Source organism: Podarcis erhardii, assembly GCF_964252035.2.
Source record: "Podarcis erhardii genome assembly, chromosome: 10".
Taxonomy (NCBI): domain Eukaryota; kingdom Metazoa; phylum Chordata; class Lepidosauria; order Squamata; family Lacertidae; genus Podarcis; species Podarcis erhardii.
In genome coordinates, this window is record NC_138500.1 from 58,608,643 (window position 1) to 58,622,852 (window position 14,210).

Below are 14,210 nucleotides of genomic sequence, written 5' to 3' on the forward strand. Positions count from 1 at the left end.
AATGTAAGAAGAGGCCCTGAGCGATAGCGACTTGACAGACAAATATCTCAGTGACACAGATCATGGACAAATCCCACATATTCAAAAAATGATAAATATGAAAAGAAAAAGGTGGGTTTTCATTTCATATGCATCATTATTTGCCCAGGAAAAGTCATAGATTGTTTTATTCTGATTGCTGTGGTCTTCTGGAAGGTCTACTGGTGATTTACAGACCACAATTTAAGAATCACTGAAGTGGGGAGAAATGAGCAAGCTTTCTTCATTTTTAAACTTTTGACAATTTACAGAATTAACATTTGCCTTAAACAAGCCTTTACCATATACTTGCATAGCTGTCAACGTTTCCCTTTTTTTAAGGGAAATTCCCTTATTCCGAATAGGATTCCTCACCAGAAAAGGAGAAAGTTGAGAGCTACGGACTTGTCTTTATAAGAATTCATTTCTGAGACACACACTATTCTGCTGTTTGACTATCAAATCCAAAGCTAGTGAAGAATGGCTTCAGATACTATTTATACTGAATATGCATTTCAAAAAAGAAAGAAACAGTTATGTGCCTTCTCCATACCAGGATATTGTGAAGAAAGATTATAAATTGGATCCAGTGCTGCTTTTCTGTTCACGGAGCAGACTTCCACTTGCATAACCAATTTCCCCTTCCACTCCTGACTGGTGCAAGCTCCTTACGCACCCTGAAAATCTGCTCCACAGGCCAGGGGGACCCTCCAAAGAAGATTTGTGCAAGGAAGGAGATGAAGAGAAAGTCCTGTTGTGTGAGTGGAACTCCACTTGAAGCACTGTGTGTGACTCATAATGTATTAAGATGAATGTGAGTCCCCTTTAAATGTAAATTTCACTTATCACATTTGTGATTTGCAGTTTAATGTTATAGGTGTCTATCAATAGGACTTCTCTCCAGATAAGTGGGTATAGGATTACAGGGTCTTTTAATCTGCTGGGTTAAAGGTGATAATTCAATGGACTAAGTACTTACTGCCTGAAGTCTTCGTGCATGGTATTCATCAGCTGTCACATACCCTTTTGGTTCTATCAATCTGTCAGTGACATTTGACACATAGACACCAATTTTGGTCATCTGAGTGGAAGTTGAATTTCTCGTATTTTGCAGCTTTTTCCTCTCAACAACTGTCTAGAAAAAAAATTATTCCTTTTAATGATCACATAATAAAGAGAGGCTGTCCTAGAAACATTGGACAATTAAAATGATTACAAAGCACATTCACAAATGGATGAAGAAATAACTCATATAATTATAGGATTCTAATTTGTTAGAAGCTACTTAGCTTTCCAATTACTTTATACGATTATTTTCATATTAGTGCTTTATTTTGTACTCTGGCAAACATACCTGTGTTGACCTACAGAACTCTTCATAGCCTTTGTCTGGACGTTTTTTGGGGTCCGTCTGTGATCCTGCATTATGATATTCTGTGCCTGTTTCTTTATGTCTATATCCACCCAAAAACGGTTTCTGAAAATTTGGCCTTTTAATTGACACGTTTATTTCCTTAAATGTTTCTGCATCTGTTCAGATTAAACAGTATTATTAAATTATACAGAGAATGTTACAGAATAATATCTGACCAGAATGAGCTAGAGTGCATGTTTCAACATTGCTGCCTACCAGTTTGCACTTTAAAAGTTATAACATCAGGCATGTAGTATTCCTCTAGGAGTTTAGATGCTTTAAGGGGAAAGTTTTCTTCATCAAGGGAAAACATATCAAGTTGTATGGTCCCATAAGGTTTAGCATCAAGATTCCATAGTGTTTCACTATTGTCAGTTATTCGCCCTAAAAGTAAACAGTGATTATTAATATTTCACATCAAATAAAAAGATCAACATTTTCTTTTTTTAGAAAAAAAATATTAAGGATGGTTTTGGAAATCCAACCAAACTCAGGGACAGCCTCTGGCAATGCTGTCCCAACTGATATCCCAATCAAAGCTCTTTTCTCCACATCCATCTTCTATCTATTCTTCTTCGTCTATTATGAAGCAAGAGTTTAACAAAGGAACTACTTATCTTTATGAGAATGACTCAAATTAACATCAAGACAAATTGACATAGACCAAACAAAAATTGAAAACTAAATAAGACAACAGCAAAATACGAACTCTCTCTAGCAAATCACAACTTTTCTGTTGCTGTTGTTCATAAGCAAACCTTGATCAATACTCACTCTAATTCTCACTAGTGGTTTATACATACCTAGCAACATAATTTGTAAAATATCCGGTGGTATTTTTAAGCGTCCTGCAAAGTACTTCTTCATTTGTTCCACGGTTTGGTTAATGTTAAAAGACTTAGTGAAAACCTGGATAGCAGGATGTAGCATGAATCGAACTGAAAAAACAAAAACAAAACATTTGTTATTGTATTTCATCAACAGCAGATTCTAAAAACTGTACTGTTTAGTTAGATGAATTAAGTCAAGTTACTGCTGAATTTACCTTTCCTTCTCTTCTGGCCTTGGTAGATTTTTTTTTTTTTTAATGTAACAGATTATGTGACATGTTATAATCTACTTCTTTTTGTGGGATGTAAACACAGGAGCAGTCAATGACAACATTCCTAGAGTGTACATGTTAGAACATGGGGAGGGATGTCTGTCCAGCAAGCAGGTAAACTTCCTGGGGACGGACTTCCTCCGCATGTGACCAGAGGTGGGTGTGGCCTCACCTGTGCAGGTAATGATAAAAGCACAGGGCAGGCAGCCACTCTCTCTCTTGCCTCTTGCCTCTTGTCTCTCTGCCATCTTCCTTCGATGAGGAAACATCTAAGGATGCCCTCTTGGCTCTCAGCCAAGAGAGGACAGTACTATCTTCCTATAAGTGCATGTTTCTAAGTGCATGTAACCTTTTTAAGCCTGCCTACCTTCTGGGATCATATTGTGAACAGAACGTGAGTAAACTCTTTTATACTTTTATAAAGACTGTGTCGTGTCTTGTATTTTAAGAGGGAACAAAGGGGAAATTACCAGAGTAATTATTATAGAGGTTCTAGCGAATCTGTGCAAGCGTTACCGTTGCGAACTTAAAGGGGAATGTCTATAAACTCTGCTGATATTTTGGGAACTTGTTAGCACAAGTTGGATAAGGATATAATTAGTCAATATATCCTCTCCTGCACCCCAGAACATTCCCACACTTTTAAATGTAATTATTTCAAGATCTGCTACTATAGAATAATAACTATGACACCATTTAAAAGAAAAACATACAGAAAAGAGACAATGATGTATAATCCTTTAACTGTTATAATGATCAGAAGCAGCAACAATTTACTCTATGCACACACCAGCAATATATACCTTCTACCCAGAGTGGTGTCTCTAGATATGAACAAAACTTAATTCCACTTGCATGGGGTGTGGGGGACCCAGCCCACTGAAATCAGTTGGGTAGCTTTTGCTCATATGGACAGCTTTTGTACAAATGCTGGAGTACATGTATACAGAAAATAATTATTTCTCCCACATACAAATCTGCCAGTGCAATTCTAAGCATGCTTACTGAATATCAAAAGCCACATTTAGGAATGAGCCTAACTGGGTTGAGGTCACCTTGTAAGTATTTGCTGCCAAACCCATGGAGGCTTGGCAAGCTCCTGAAATTGACCCTTTTGAGTTAAGGGACCCAAATGGTAGCATTCATTCTCCTACTCTATAGCTTCAGCAAACTGCATTGCAGTGATTTTGCAAGACATGACTCTTCCATGCAGCTTTCGGCATTTTTTTTCTTGTCACTTTTCTGTAAATTGGTGGTTGCTATACAATGTTTAGTTTTTGTTTTTAGATTTATTTGCTGATTTATTTTACTATCCTCCTTGTACACTGCATTGGGCTCAATTTGTGGGAAAGAAGCATATAAACTGAGGTCCAGTGCCAAGGGCCTTCTGGCAGTTCCCTCACTGCGAGAAGTGAGGTTACAGGGAACCAGGCTGTGGCGCCTGCCCTGTGGAATGCTCTCCCACCAGATGTCAAGGAAATAAACAACTATCTGACTTTTAGAAGACATCTGAAGGCATCCCTGTTTAGGTAAGTTTTTAATGTTTGATGTTTTACGGTGTTTTTAATATCCTGTTGGAAGCCGCCCAGAGTGGCTGGGGAGGCGTGGCCAGATGGGTGGGGTATAAGTAATAAATTATTATTAATAAAAATAATTTTTATTATTACTAAGGAGCCACCAGCTGGAAGTGATTTTAGTGGACCTAAGAAAGTGACGCATTTCAGTCATCAACATTATTAACATCATCTAATCAGTAACAGTTCTTAGTCGTAAAGGCAGCAGCAATATATGGTATCTGACAACTGCCCACCTGTTACAGTAGCTTCTTCGGTACTTGCTTCAGACTCTTCTCTTTCAGATGCTAACGCTTCTGTTAACAAAGCACTTGCAGCATGCATATGTGCTGCAAAATCAGCCGCCCTTTCAGAAAAACTTTCAGCAGCACCAACAGAAGCAGCATCAGCAGCAACAACTGTGATATTAGATGCATCTGTGTCAACTATAGGTGGTTCGATTTTGACACCAAGATCTTGGACCTCTAGAATAGCTTCCTGAAACCCTGGGACCACATCCTGGGATTTTGGATAAGCTTCCTCTTCTTTTCCTATCACATCCAAACCCTGTCTCAGTCCGTCTGCAGTAGCTGGCTCCTGAACCCCTTCTGCAGCAGCGCCAGGTTCCTCAGTTGCAGGAAGATTCTGGTCCTGTTCCCCAGCAATGCTTGGCCCTTCCACTAATTCCTCCGCAGTGGCTAGTTCCTCAGTGGCAGCTGGTTCCTCAGCAGCGGCTAGTTCCTCAGTGGCAGCTGGTTCCTCAGCAGTGGCTACTTCCACCATGGCAGCCGGTTCCTCGGTAGCGGCTGGTTCCTCAGTAGCTGTCAGCTCCTGTAGTGGTTCCTCAGCATCACCCAATTCACGTGTTGCTAATTCTGGGCCTTGTTCCTGCTCCATAGGCAGGTTTGTTTCATTCTGCTGTGTTGCACCTGTCTGCTCTTGTGTAGTTCCTATAGTCTTGGCACTTTCTTCTGCTTGGTTTGTTTCAGAAGTGTCCTCTAAAACTTGCGTTTCAGCCTCTGCTTCAGCCAGGCCACCTTCCTTTTCTTCTGGATCAGCCATTTTCCTGAAAGAAGAAGTACACCTTTTTAACCTTCACATGAGCTGAAAGCATAATTTACAGGGAAATGTGAACAAAAAAGTACATTTAGTCCTTTGTCTTGAATAACTGGTTGCCCTTTGTACAACACAACTGCTGGGTGGATGGACCTCATCCTACTAAGCATACACAAACTATAAAATTTCGCGGTGTTGTGGGGCCGACTACTTTTACATTCCAGAATGCAACTTTAGAGACTAGTTAAGGGCATATCCCATGGACACTAAATGAACAGCATGCTTTTCTTCTTTGTCCACTTTCAATTCCTACTTTTCTATGTTAAAAGACTTAAAAGTAAGAAATCTACATTTTAAAACTTGTCATTGAAATTAGATTTCTTAACTAGTGAATCTACTCATTAAAATTAATCTCCCATCTATCAACATCGGTACATTCTGAGGGGTCACATGCAAACTATTTGGACTACACAGAAATGATTGCATTTGGAAAGTTAAGCCTGAATAAAGGAGGAAAATGTTGTTTAAGGAGCAGCAGCAATCAGCAAGCAGCACCTTTATTTTTTAATTATAATTTTTAATATTTTTATTTTATCATCATCAATTAAATCAAGTGGTATCACATGTACTACGTCTTTAGTGCCCGACGCGCACAGGAACTACAGCTCCCAGAATGCAACACGAGCTATCCATCATTATTTATGTGAGGCGGAGGGAGGGGACAAGGAAAACCCGCTGCTCAATTAACCCGCTCAAAACCAACCGACTACTTGTCCCGAGGTGCTTTGCGCCGCCGCCATGACGCCTTTTAAACGTAGCCCTCGCGCACAGCATGTCGGGAACTGTAGTACAGCGCTCAGCCAGCCCTTCACGTCATGGCGGCTCCGCCTCAGCTCCCGCTCCCTTCCAGCTTCTCTGCGTTATTCTCACGCCGGGTGGTTAATAATGATAATAATAATGATATGAATGACGCCATTAATAAAGGCGGAGGAGCTTACCGTAGCGCTAGGTCCTCGCGTACGTTCCCCGAAGCGGCCGCTGGATCAGCCCGACCCGCTCCGCCTCCAAGCGGGAACGGAGAGTCGCTGTATCCATAGCAACCGCGGCGCCGCCAACTCTCGCGAGAGGAAGGACAAAGCGTGCCAATCAATGTGTAGCTGAAAGGGACGCATGCGCGACACACTCTCGCATGCCAGGAGTTTTCCATACAGCGGGGCTGGCGAGGTGGAGGGTGTAGGCGCTTGACTGCTGTGCGGTGCAAGCGGGGCTGTCAGTACCAGCGCCAGGCTGTTATTTTGCGCGCTAGGCAAGGCTCACTATTTGCACACAACCCCAAAAAGAATCGCAGACTTTGATTTTCAAAAACAGATGCCTTGCAGAAAAAAAGCACAAAACCTGAAACTGTTCCATTTATTCTAACGTGCAAGAATAATACTGATGAATTGGAAAAATAAAAATGCAGCTCCCTTCAACGATTGAAGACTTACACAAACTCACAACATATGAACAAGTTGCATATAAACGCAGACTTGCCATGGGCAAATTCAATGGTTTTGGTAATCCATTCTTACAAATACTGTTATGTAGTTTTGTAGTAGTTTTATGTAGTTTTTATGTAGTTTTGTGGTAGTTTTATGTAGTTTTTCAATTTCATTGTCCTACATGGGACAATGACAATAAAGATATATCGTATCGTATCGTAATAGGTTAAGATCTGGTGAAGTACAATCACGATTTTGTAAAGTATACAGTTTTGGGGGTTTCCCCCCCCCCTCCCTTTACTTTCCCTTCTACAGGTGCTGTTTCTCTTTTATTCTCTCACAATGTTTAGTGCACATATGGTTATGTACTTTTTTAACTTTCAACAAAGATGTTGGGGGGGGGGGAATAAGTTATACCACAACCTTTGATTATCTTCCTCAAATAAAAAAGAAAATGTTTTAGCATAAAAACATCTTCTGAATTGTGATGTAAAAATTTAAGTCTCTTCAGAGTGTCAAGTTTCAGGCGCACAAAAATCTTGCTTTGCTTGCTGCTGAGCTTTCCCTGCCTTTCAGAGGTTTGGACTAGATGACCCTCATTTTGTGAAAAACTATTCTAATGTATGAATTGCTTTTAAAATGATAAAATACTTCAACATATAAAAGTAAAATATCAGAATTTTTAAAGATATAACAAAAACTAATGGGTATAAAGCGGCCCTCTGAGATCTGCATCCCAGACAGTTGCCTAGCTGATCTAATGATAGCACTAGCCCAATAAGAGAGTTGTTTTTGCAGCTGCGCCTCTTGAAAATCCCTCTCCACACTAAAGGCATCACTGTCCTCTTTGACACCTGTGTATTTTGTACCTTGGACTAGGTGCATAAAGCTGCATTCTAAACTTTAAAGCACACTAAATTGGAAGTAAAAGCTTTACAGGTTTGAATGATTGGCTGCCTTTATAAACGCTCATTTTGTTTTAAAAGGGGCACAGAAGTGCAGTGTCACACTATGGCAGAGTATGAGTTCACCACAATACAACTTCCGGGAAAGCTACATGGCATTTATTCCCTCTATGTCAGGGCTTGCCAAATTGTGGCCCGTGGACCACCAACTGTCCAATAGCATCACTCAGGTGGTACCACGCCACGGTGAGCCTGTGAATTTGTGATTGACATGTGATGGAACATTAACGATCCAGATTTAACTGTATTTTCATTGTTTCTTTCTTATATTGCCTTTCTTTTCTTTTATTAGTTGGAATTCTATGGAATTCAGTTTAGATTGCTATGGAGAACATGGTAACTGTATAATATTTGATAAGTGAAACAATGTTCAAACATACCAGAAATTAACACAAGAAGTTAGCCACCTTCACAAAAAGTGAGGAAAGGAGCTTGAAGCCAATAAGAAAATTCAAGTTTTAGTCACAAGGATACATGCTTTTCATCTTGGTAAAACGTGCAAGAGCATTTGTGTTGCACTGATTTTATGTTTCTTTTTACCATAGTCATCTTCATCCAGTTGTGACCCTTCCTTCTGTATTTAAAGTTTACCACACTGTTACACTTGATGCCCTCTAGTGGCTTTCCTTCTAAAACACAGTATTTTTTACAAGATAGCAAATAACTGTGTTTACAGGTGCCATCTAACACCAAGCATTCTTCAGTCACAGTGATTTGAAGAATTACAATACTTTAAAATATATTTCCAAGCGAGCAGCAATCAGCTTTAAATGTCAGTAAAGCATAAAACCAGGGGTGGCTCCTCCATATGTTGTTGGGACTCCAGTTTCTTTCAATCTCAGGCAGCATGGCCAGTGGTCAGAACTGATGGGACTGATGGGACTTAAAGAACATTTAACGGGCACAGGCTCCCTACCAGTGTCATACAGAGTAAAAGTTTTATTGTTGCATGCACAGGTTTTTGCTATCCCCAGACTCATCTCTTGCCCTGGTGGCATCACTTTGGCTGGTAAGATAGGAAGGAGCAAATCTTTGCTGTTTGGGAAGCTGCCAGTTCCCATGCCACAAAATGAATTCACCAAGTCACTTCTGAAAGCTTCCCTTTCTCATCCTACCCAAGCTAGAAAAGAGAACAAAGTCAACTACAGTGGTACCACGGGTTAAGTACTTAATTCCTTCCAGAGGTCTGTACTTAAATTGAAACTGTTCTTAACCTGAGGTACCATTTAAGCTATTGGGGCCTCCTGCTGCCGCCGCAAGATTTCTGTTCTCATCCTGAAGCAAAGTTCTTAACCCGAGTTACTATTTCTGGGTTAGCGGAGTCTGTAACCTGAAGCATCTGTAACCTGAAGCGTCTGTAACCCGAGGTACCACTGTATTACTTGGGGGGAAAGGCTAATTAACCAGAGAAAGCAGGCAGCTCTGCTCTGCCAATGGAAACAGCATGGAAATTGAGAACTGTTCCTTCCTCCACAGGGATACAAAACTTAGATAGCTCTGGCACATAGGAAGCTGGCTCATAGAGTCAAGGCATTGGTAATCTAGATCAATGTTGTCTACTCCAACAGGCAGCAGATGCTTTGCCACTAAGCCCTTCTCCTCTTCCTCTGAGAGTGGATGACCTCCTCCTCCAATACAGCCTATGTTATTAGCAGCTTGTTCTAGAACCTAATAGACTCAGTCTTTCTCCTGTGCACATAAGAAATCCAGCAGGGAATAACAGAGTTCGGGGGGGGGGGTTGCGCTCCCTTCCCTTCCACAAGCATGGAGACTCAAACAGGTACTATACCAAAGCAGTCCAAGGAACAGGAAGCCTGTTCATTTCTTCCAAATGCTCATCTACCCATCTGCTTGTTCAAGAATGCACTGGGTTATTGGTGGCAGAGTGGGGGAAGAAGGTTCTTATATGCCCTATACAGATTCCCATACATGCAAGTGTCTATAGAATTTAAGATTATAACAGTTAAATTGTTGAGAACCATTCGCACCTGGTGGTAAGTTCACAGTGATCTTCCAACTAATGGGTTGTAATCAATGCTAGTCATATTCAGGAAAGATGCACTGAACTAACATGCCATTAATTTCTGCTTTGAGTACAGCTTACTTGGATATATAACCAATAATTATAGCAAACAAATCTTATGAGTAGAATTAAGATATTTTTCATTCATGTCCAGCATCTTTTTTACTTCTAGAAGCTACAAATAACATTAACTATATTGGCCATTTCCACTGATCAGACGGAGGTTCTTCAACCAAAGGCTCCCAGGGTCGCCACTGCACCATTTTCCTGGCTAAGCTGAGCTCACTTTCAGCCTGTTTAAAAAAACAAATATATATTTTTTTTTAAAAAAAAAAAAACAACCTTCCCAAAGTTGCTGCATCTAAGCTAGACCATGAACATCCATTAGATCCACTAATTACATACTAAAATACAGATTTTTTATGACACTGGTTTTTATTAAACAATTTAATTGGTACAGCACTGGAATACATAAACACTATATATCTTTTGACCAAGTCTTTTGACTGCCAATGCATCAAACAGCAGTGCACCCAGTAGATAGTCTGGTAAAGCCTGCTTAGAGCTCCATAATGGGGTAACAGAGAAAACAAAGGGGGGAAGTCAGCACTGTGCTCTTTCAGTAGTCCCATCCTCCCAAATATTTCAGTTTGCCCAATGGAATGGTCTCTCCTCCCCCCACATGATGTTCTGAGGGTTCTCCAGACACCCCTCCCCAAGCCCATTTGGGGGATATGCAGGGTGGGGAGATTATTCTCAGTTGTCCTTGCACTGACTCCTGATTACATGCCTAGTTAGTTGTATGCAGCCCTCAACATTTGTGTAATAAGGGTTTTTGCTACCAATATTTCAAAGAGTACCATAGTTTTGAGGGGCAGTATACACAAGGTTATGTTAGAAAAGATTCTATCAGTGTAGCAAAATGCTGTAACACTCGTCTTTATGTCTGCCTTATTAGGACATAAGAGGTTAAGCGACTGGCTACATTGCTAGGAAATTCTTTTTTCTATTCAGCAGCAAAATTTAGTTTGCCATGTATAATAACACCATATTTGGTGAGATTCAGTGAGACTTACTTCTAAGTAAACAAAGGATTGCATTGTGATTTTTTTTATAGCGACAGTTAACATTTCATATTTTGCTGCAGTAAAGGCTGGTCTCCATATTGACTAAATTTTCTCTACAGGGAACCCCCCCCCCCAAAAAAAAAATGTCTTACTTTCAGAATTCAGCATTTTAAACAGATAATTGGATTCCTTTCATTTTTTTTCAGAAGAGCCTATAAGAAACAGTTGCATATTTGGCAAGTACTATATTTGCTAAATAATTAGATATTTGTGAAGAAGATATTACCTGCAAAATCACTTCTTCTATCTGTCCACCATTGATTTTACTTTCCAGTTTTTGCACATCAGGTTCCTGCAAGTTCAAGAACAAGTGAAAGGCTCAGATGTGCTCTGATGTATGTTCAAACAGTATCTTTCTATATCTCACTCAGAGTAAAAAAATAAACCAATCAGTCTTTTCCAAAAGTGGCATATAGTATAGAATAGTAGTTCTTTCTCAGAATGTCAAAAGGAATATGAAGCCATAGGTTGCCAGCTGCATATGTCCACAACCTTTCAATTCAACAGGCAATAAGTAGTTCAGATTACTCTTGTGGAAAAGTTAAGGCTTTTCAAACATCAGATATGATGGGGAAACCCAGCCAGATGGGCGGGGTATAAATAATAAATAAATAAATAAAAATTGTTGTTGGTATTTTAACCATTCAAGAGGGGGCAGAAATTAAGTTATCATGGAGGACTAAAATGTATATCTTGATCTGATATTGACAAACTTATTAAAATACATTAGGTAAGTAGACTATTCCTATTCTGGTCTCCAGAGAACACACAGACAATACAAACCCATACAATACAAAACAGATGAGCTGTATAACCTATAATAGTTCTTCTGGGATGAGTGCAAGATGAAACTAAAACCAAGGCTGCAATCCTGTAAGCCCTGCTAAATTCATTGGAAACATTTGAAAGAACGATCCTCAAGACATCTTAGAACAGACTGTAAAAACATATACACTAAACCCACACATCCAGCAGCCCTTAGCTCCTGGGTCCAGTGTTTGTGGGAGGGAGGAAGGGTTAATGTTTTGTTGCTTCTGTTATAACTATTTATATGTGCTTTTCTCTTGCATTTTTATTTTGTGAATCACCCTAAGATATTTTGATGAAGGGTGGTATATAAATCTAATAATGACGATGATGCCAAAGTGTGTTTTCTTGAGAGAAGCAAACTTGCTACTGCTCCTTCTCAGGTCAATGGATGATCACCTTGCCTTAATACCCTAATTGGAAGGGGGGGTGTATGTGTGCAGCCTCCCAGCAGCCTAGATTTTACAGCTGATAGGAGAGGCCAGAGTGGCCTTTCTGTTCAGCTCTCCAGTCCCATGGCAACTAGTGCCAGTTTATGATGCATCGCTATTTGACAGCAATCAAAAAGCAAATCTGGTAAGTGAAGCAAGGGACAACAGGCCACTTGAACAATGTAATTTGAGATGCTTAAAATGTATGACATACTTACTGTTTTTACTATATCAAACCGCTCATTTACAATGTTCTCCGTATACTTCCTATATGCTGCATCTTTGGGCATACTATCCAGAGCAGCAAGGATTTTTGAGTAGAGTACCCGGAGGCGCTGAAAAGATCAGATAGCAAACTTTAATTTAAGGTGAACCATAAAAGTCTATACAGTGAACTAATAATTGCAATAAAAAGTTCACAGCTTTCTTCAGTAGCAAAGGGAACAATTATGCAAAACTCTAACCACCTCAAATTCAAGATACTGGAGAAATTGCATGTTAAGGTAGTTAGAACATTCAGATTAATTACTTTAATAAATCTAATGCAACATATAAAATGAGCCTACTTAACATTCAGAAGCATGGAAAACTCTAGTTATTGGAAGACTGCTGATTTACTTCTTGGCTCACACAAAAGGGGCTGTGTGGACAGTCGAAACAGTTCTTCATATCTCAACTTATTAAGATGAAATATGCTCCTGGTAAGCCATACTTTCCTCATGTTTTCTTCAATTTCAAATGAGCAAATGCTTTATACTTACTTCATGTGGTGCCTCACATACAGCTAGCCCAACTAGTCCAGTGGTCTGCAGAGATTTAAAAATAGATAAGTTTAATGTATCCTTAATTAAGGATCGTCTTAAGATATGAGTTTTACATTTGCGTGTGTATAAAAATATTGTTTCTGAAGCTCAAAAGACGCTTTTGTTGTTTGGATGCTGCACCAAGCAACACATTTACCACATCATAGAATCACAGAACTGTATATTCTATGGGTCATCTAATCCAACCCACTACAATGCAGGAATCTCAATCCATGATACCTGCTTAAAACTCTCTAACGAAGAAAAGTCCACAACCTCCCAGAGTCTGTTCCATCGTCAAAGAAGCTCTTACTGTCAGAAAGTTCTCCTCTTTCCCACGCTAAACACACCCACCTCCTTCAACCATTCCTCATGAGGCTGGGATCCCAAGCTGGAAGATCACAGAACTGTAGAGCTAGAAGGGACCATGAGGGTCATCTAATCCAAAACCTATTACAATGCACGGGTTTCCAGACCCTTGATCATCTTGATCCTCTACACCCAGGATACTACCTCCAAAGCTACTGGAAACTTGAGGCGAGCAACTTCACTTGCATGGACCAGAGTTTAAAAAAGGATAACTACAGTGCTTTTTTTCTGGGGACACAGGGGTGCACATACCCCCTAAACATTTTGTGAATCTAACGGGAGAAGAAATGTTAAAAAAAAAAATTTAAAAAGTTTCTTCTCTAGCACGGTGAATCATCAGTTCTGTGGCGGTGGATCGTCAGTTCCATTGCTACCCCCGATGGCAGCCTTTCGTCCATTTACTGTATTTATTTTTCCCATTTTGAACTATAAAATGGTGATTTTCTTGAGTCAAAATGAGAGTACCCCTAAAATTTTTTTTAGAAAAAAAAGCACTGGATAACTACAACAACCCAGCCCTTTTGGCTGGGAAGCTGCCACAAGACACCAAGTGATGAGTCTCTGGTGACATTTATGTCCCTCACATTGGGAAACCCAGCCAGACAGGCGGGGTATAAATAATAAATTATTATTAACGCGCTCAAGGCAGCACGTATAGGGTTCGCCTCATCCTTGGTATCTTCGCAGCCAAGGGGTCAGGCTGCGTCCCCACTGAGGGAGCCACAAGCAGCCTCCCCTCGTCCTATGAAGCGAGCTTTCACCCTTGGTTAAGCAACCCGTACGAAGGGACCCGCCAGCTGCCGCACGACGCCCGCCCGCCCGCCCCCGCGACCGACCTCAACCCTCTCACCTTCTTCAGGACTCCGGCCATAGCTACTATATGTCAGCTGCCGCGCGCAAGGGATTCTGGGGCAACAAAAAACAACAACAACAGACCAATGCTGAGAACCTACGGAAGCCGGCGAGCCAGCGAAGGCGACGCGCGTGCGCAAGCCGCCGGCTGTAGGGAAAGGCAATGCCTCCGAGGGCGGAGGAGCCCACGCCAGCGCTTCGATCACATG

At 40.6% G+C, this 14,210-nt stretch overlaps 2 protein-coding genes across 2 annotated transcripts in view; both read right to left on the reverse strand.

The window, feature by feature from the left end:
* IQUB (IQ motif and ubiquitin domain containing) overlaps positions 1-6,365 on the reverse strand; it is a 34,263-nt gene extending 27,898 nt beyond the window's left edge. Inside the window, exons 1-6 of the mRNA XM_081877870.1 lie at positions 6,142-6,365; positions 4,345-5,153; positions 2,236-2,370; positions 1,649-1,816; positions 1,373-1,548; positions 998-1,153 (exon numbers count right to left, since the gene is read on the reverse strand). Of these exons, the coding sequence (XP_081733996.1) occupies positions 998-1,153; positions 1,373-1,548; positions 1,649-1,816; positions 2,236-2,370; positions 4,345-5,153; positions 6,142-6,350 (1,653 nt within the window). The 5' untranslated portion in view covers positions 6,351-6,365. The remainder of the gene's footprint in view (positions 1-997; positions 1,154-1,372; positions 1,549-1,648; positions 1,817-2,235; positions 2,371-4,344; positions 5,154-6,141) is intronic.
* Positions 6,366-9,728: 3,363 nt separating this feature from the next.
* NDUFA5 (NADH:ubiquinone oxidoreductase subunit A5) lies at positions 9,729-14,116 on the reverse strand. Its single transcript, XM_081878156.1, has 5 exons — positions 14,000-14,116; positions 12,739-12,783; positions 12,196-12,312; positions 10,966-11,031; positions 9,729-9,905 (listed from the first exon to the last, which is right to left on the reverse strand). Exons 1-5 carry the CDS (start codon positions 14,018-14,020, stop codon positions 9,804-9,806), a joined length of 351 nt encoding a protein of 116 aa, XP_081734282.1. The 5' UTR covers positions 14,021-14,116; the 3' UTR covers positions 9,729-9,803.
* Between the last annotated feature and the right edge of the window lie 94 nt (positions 14,117-14,210).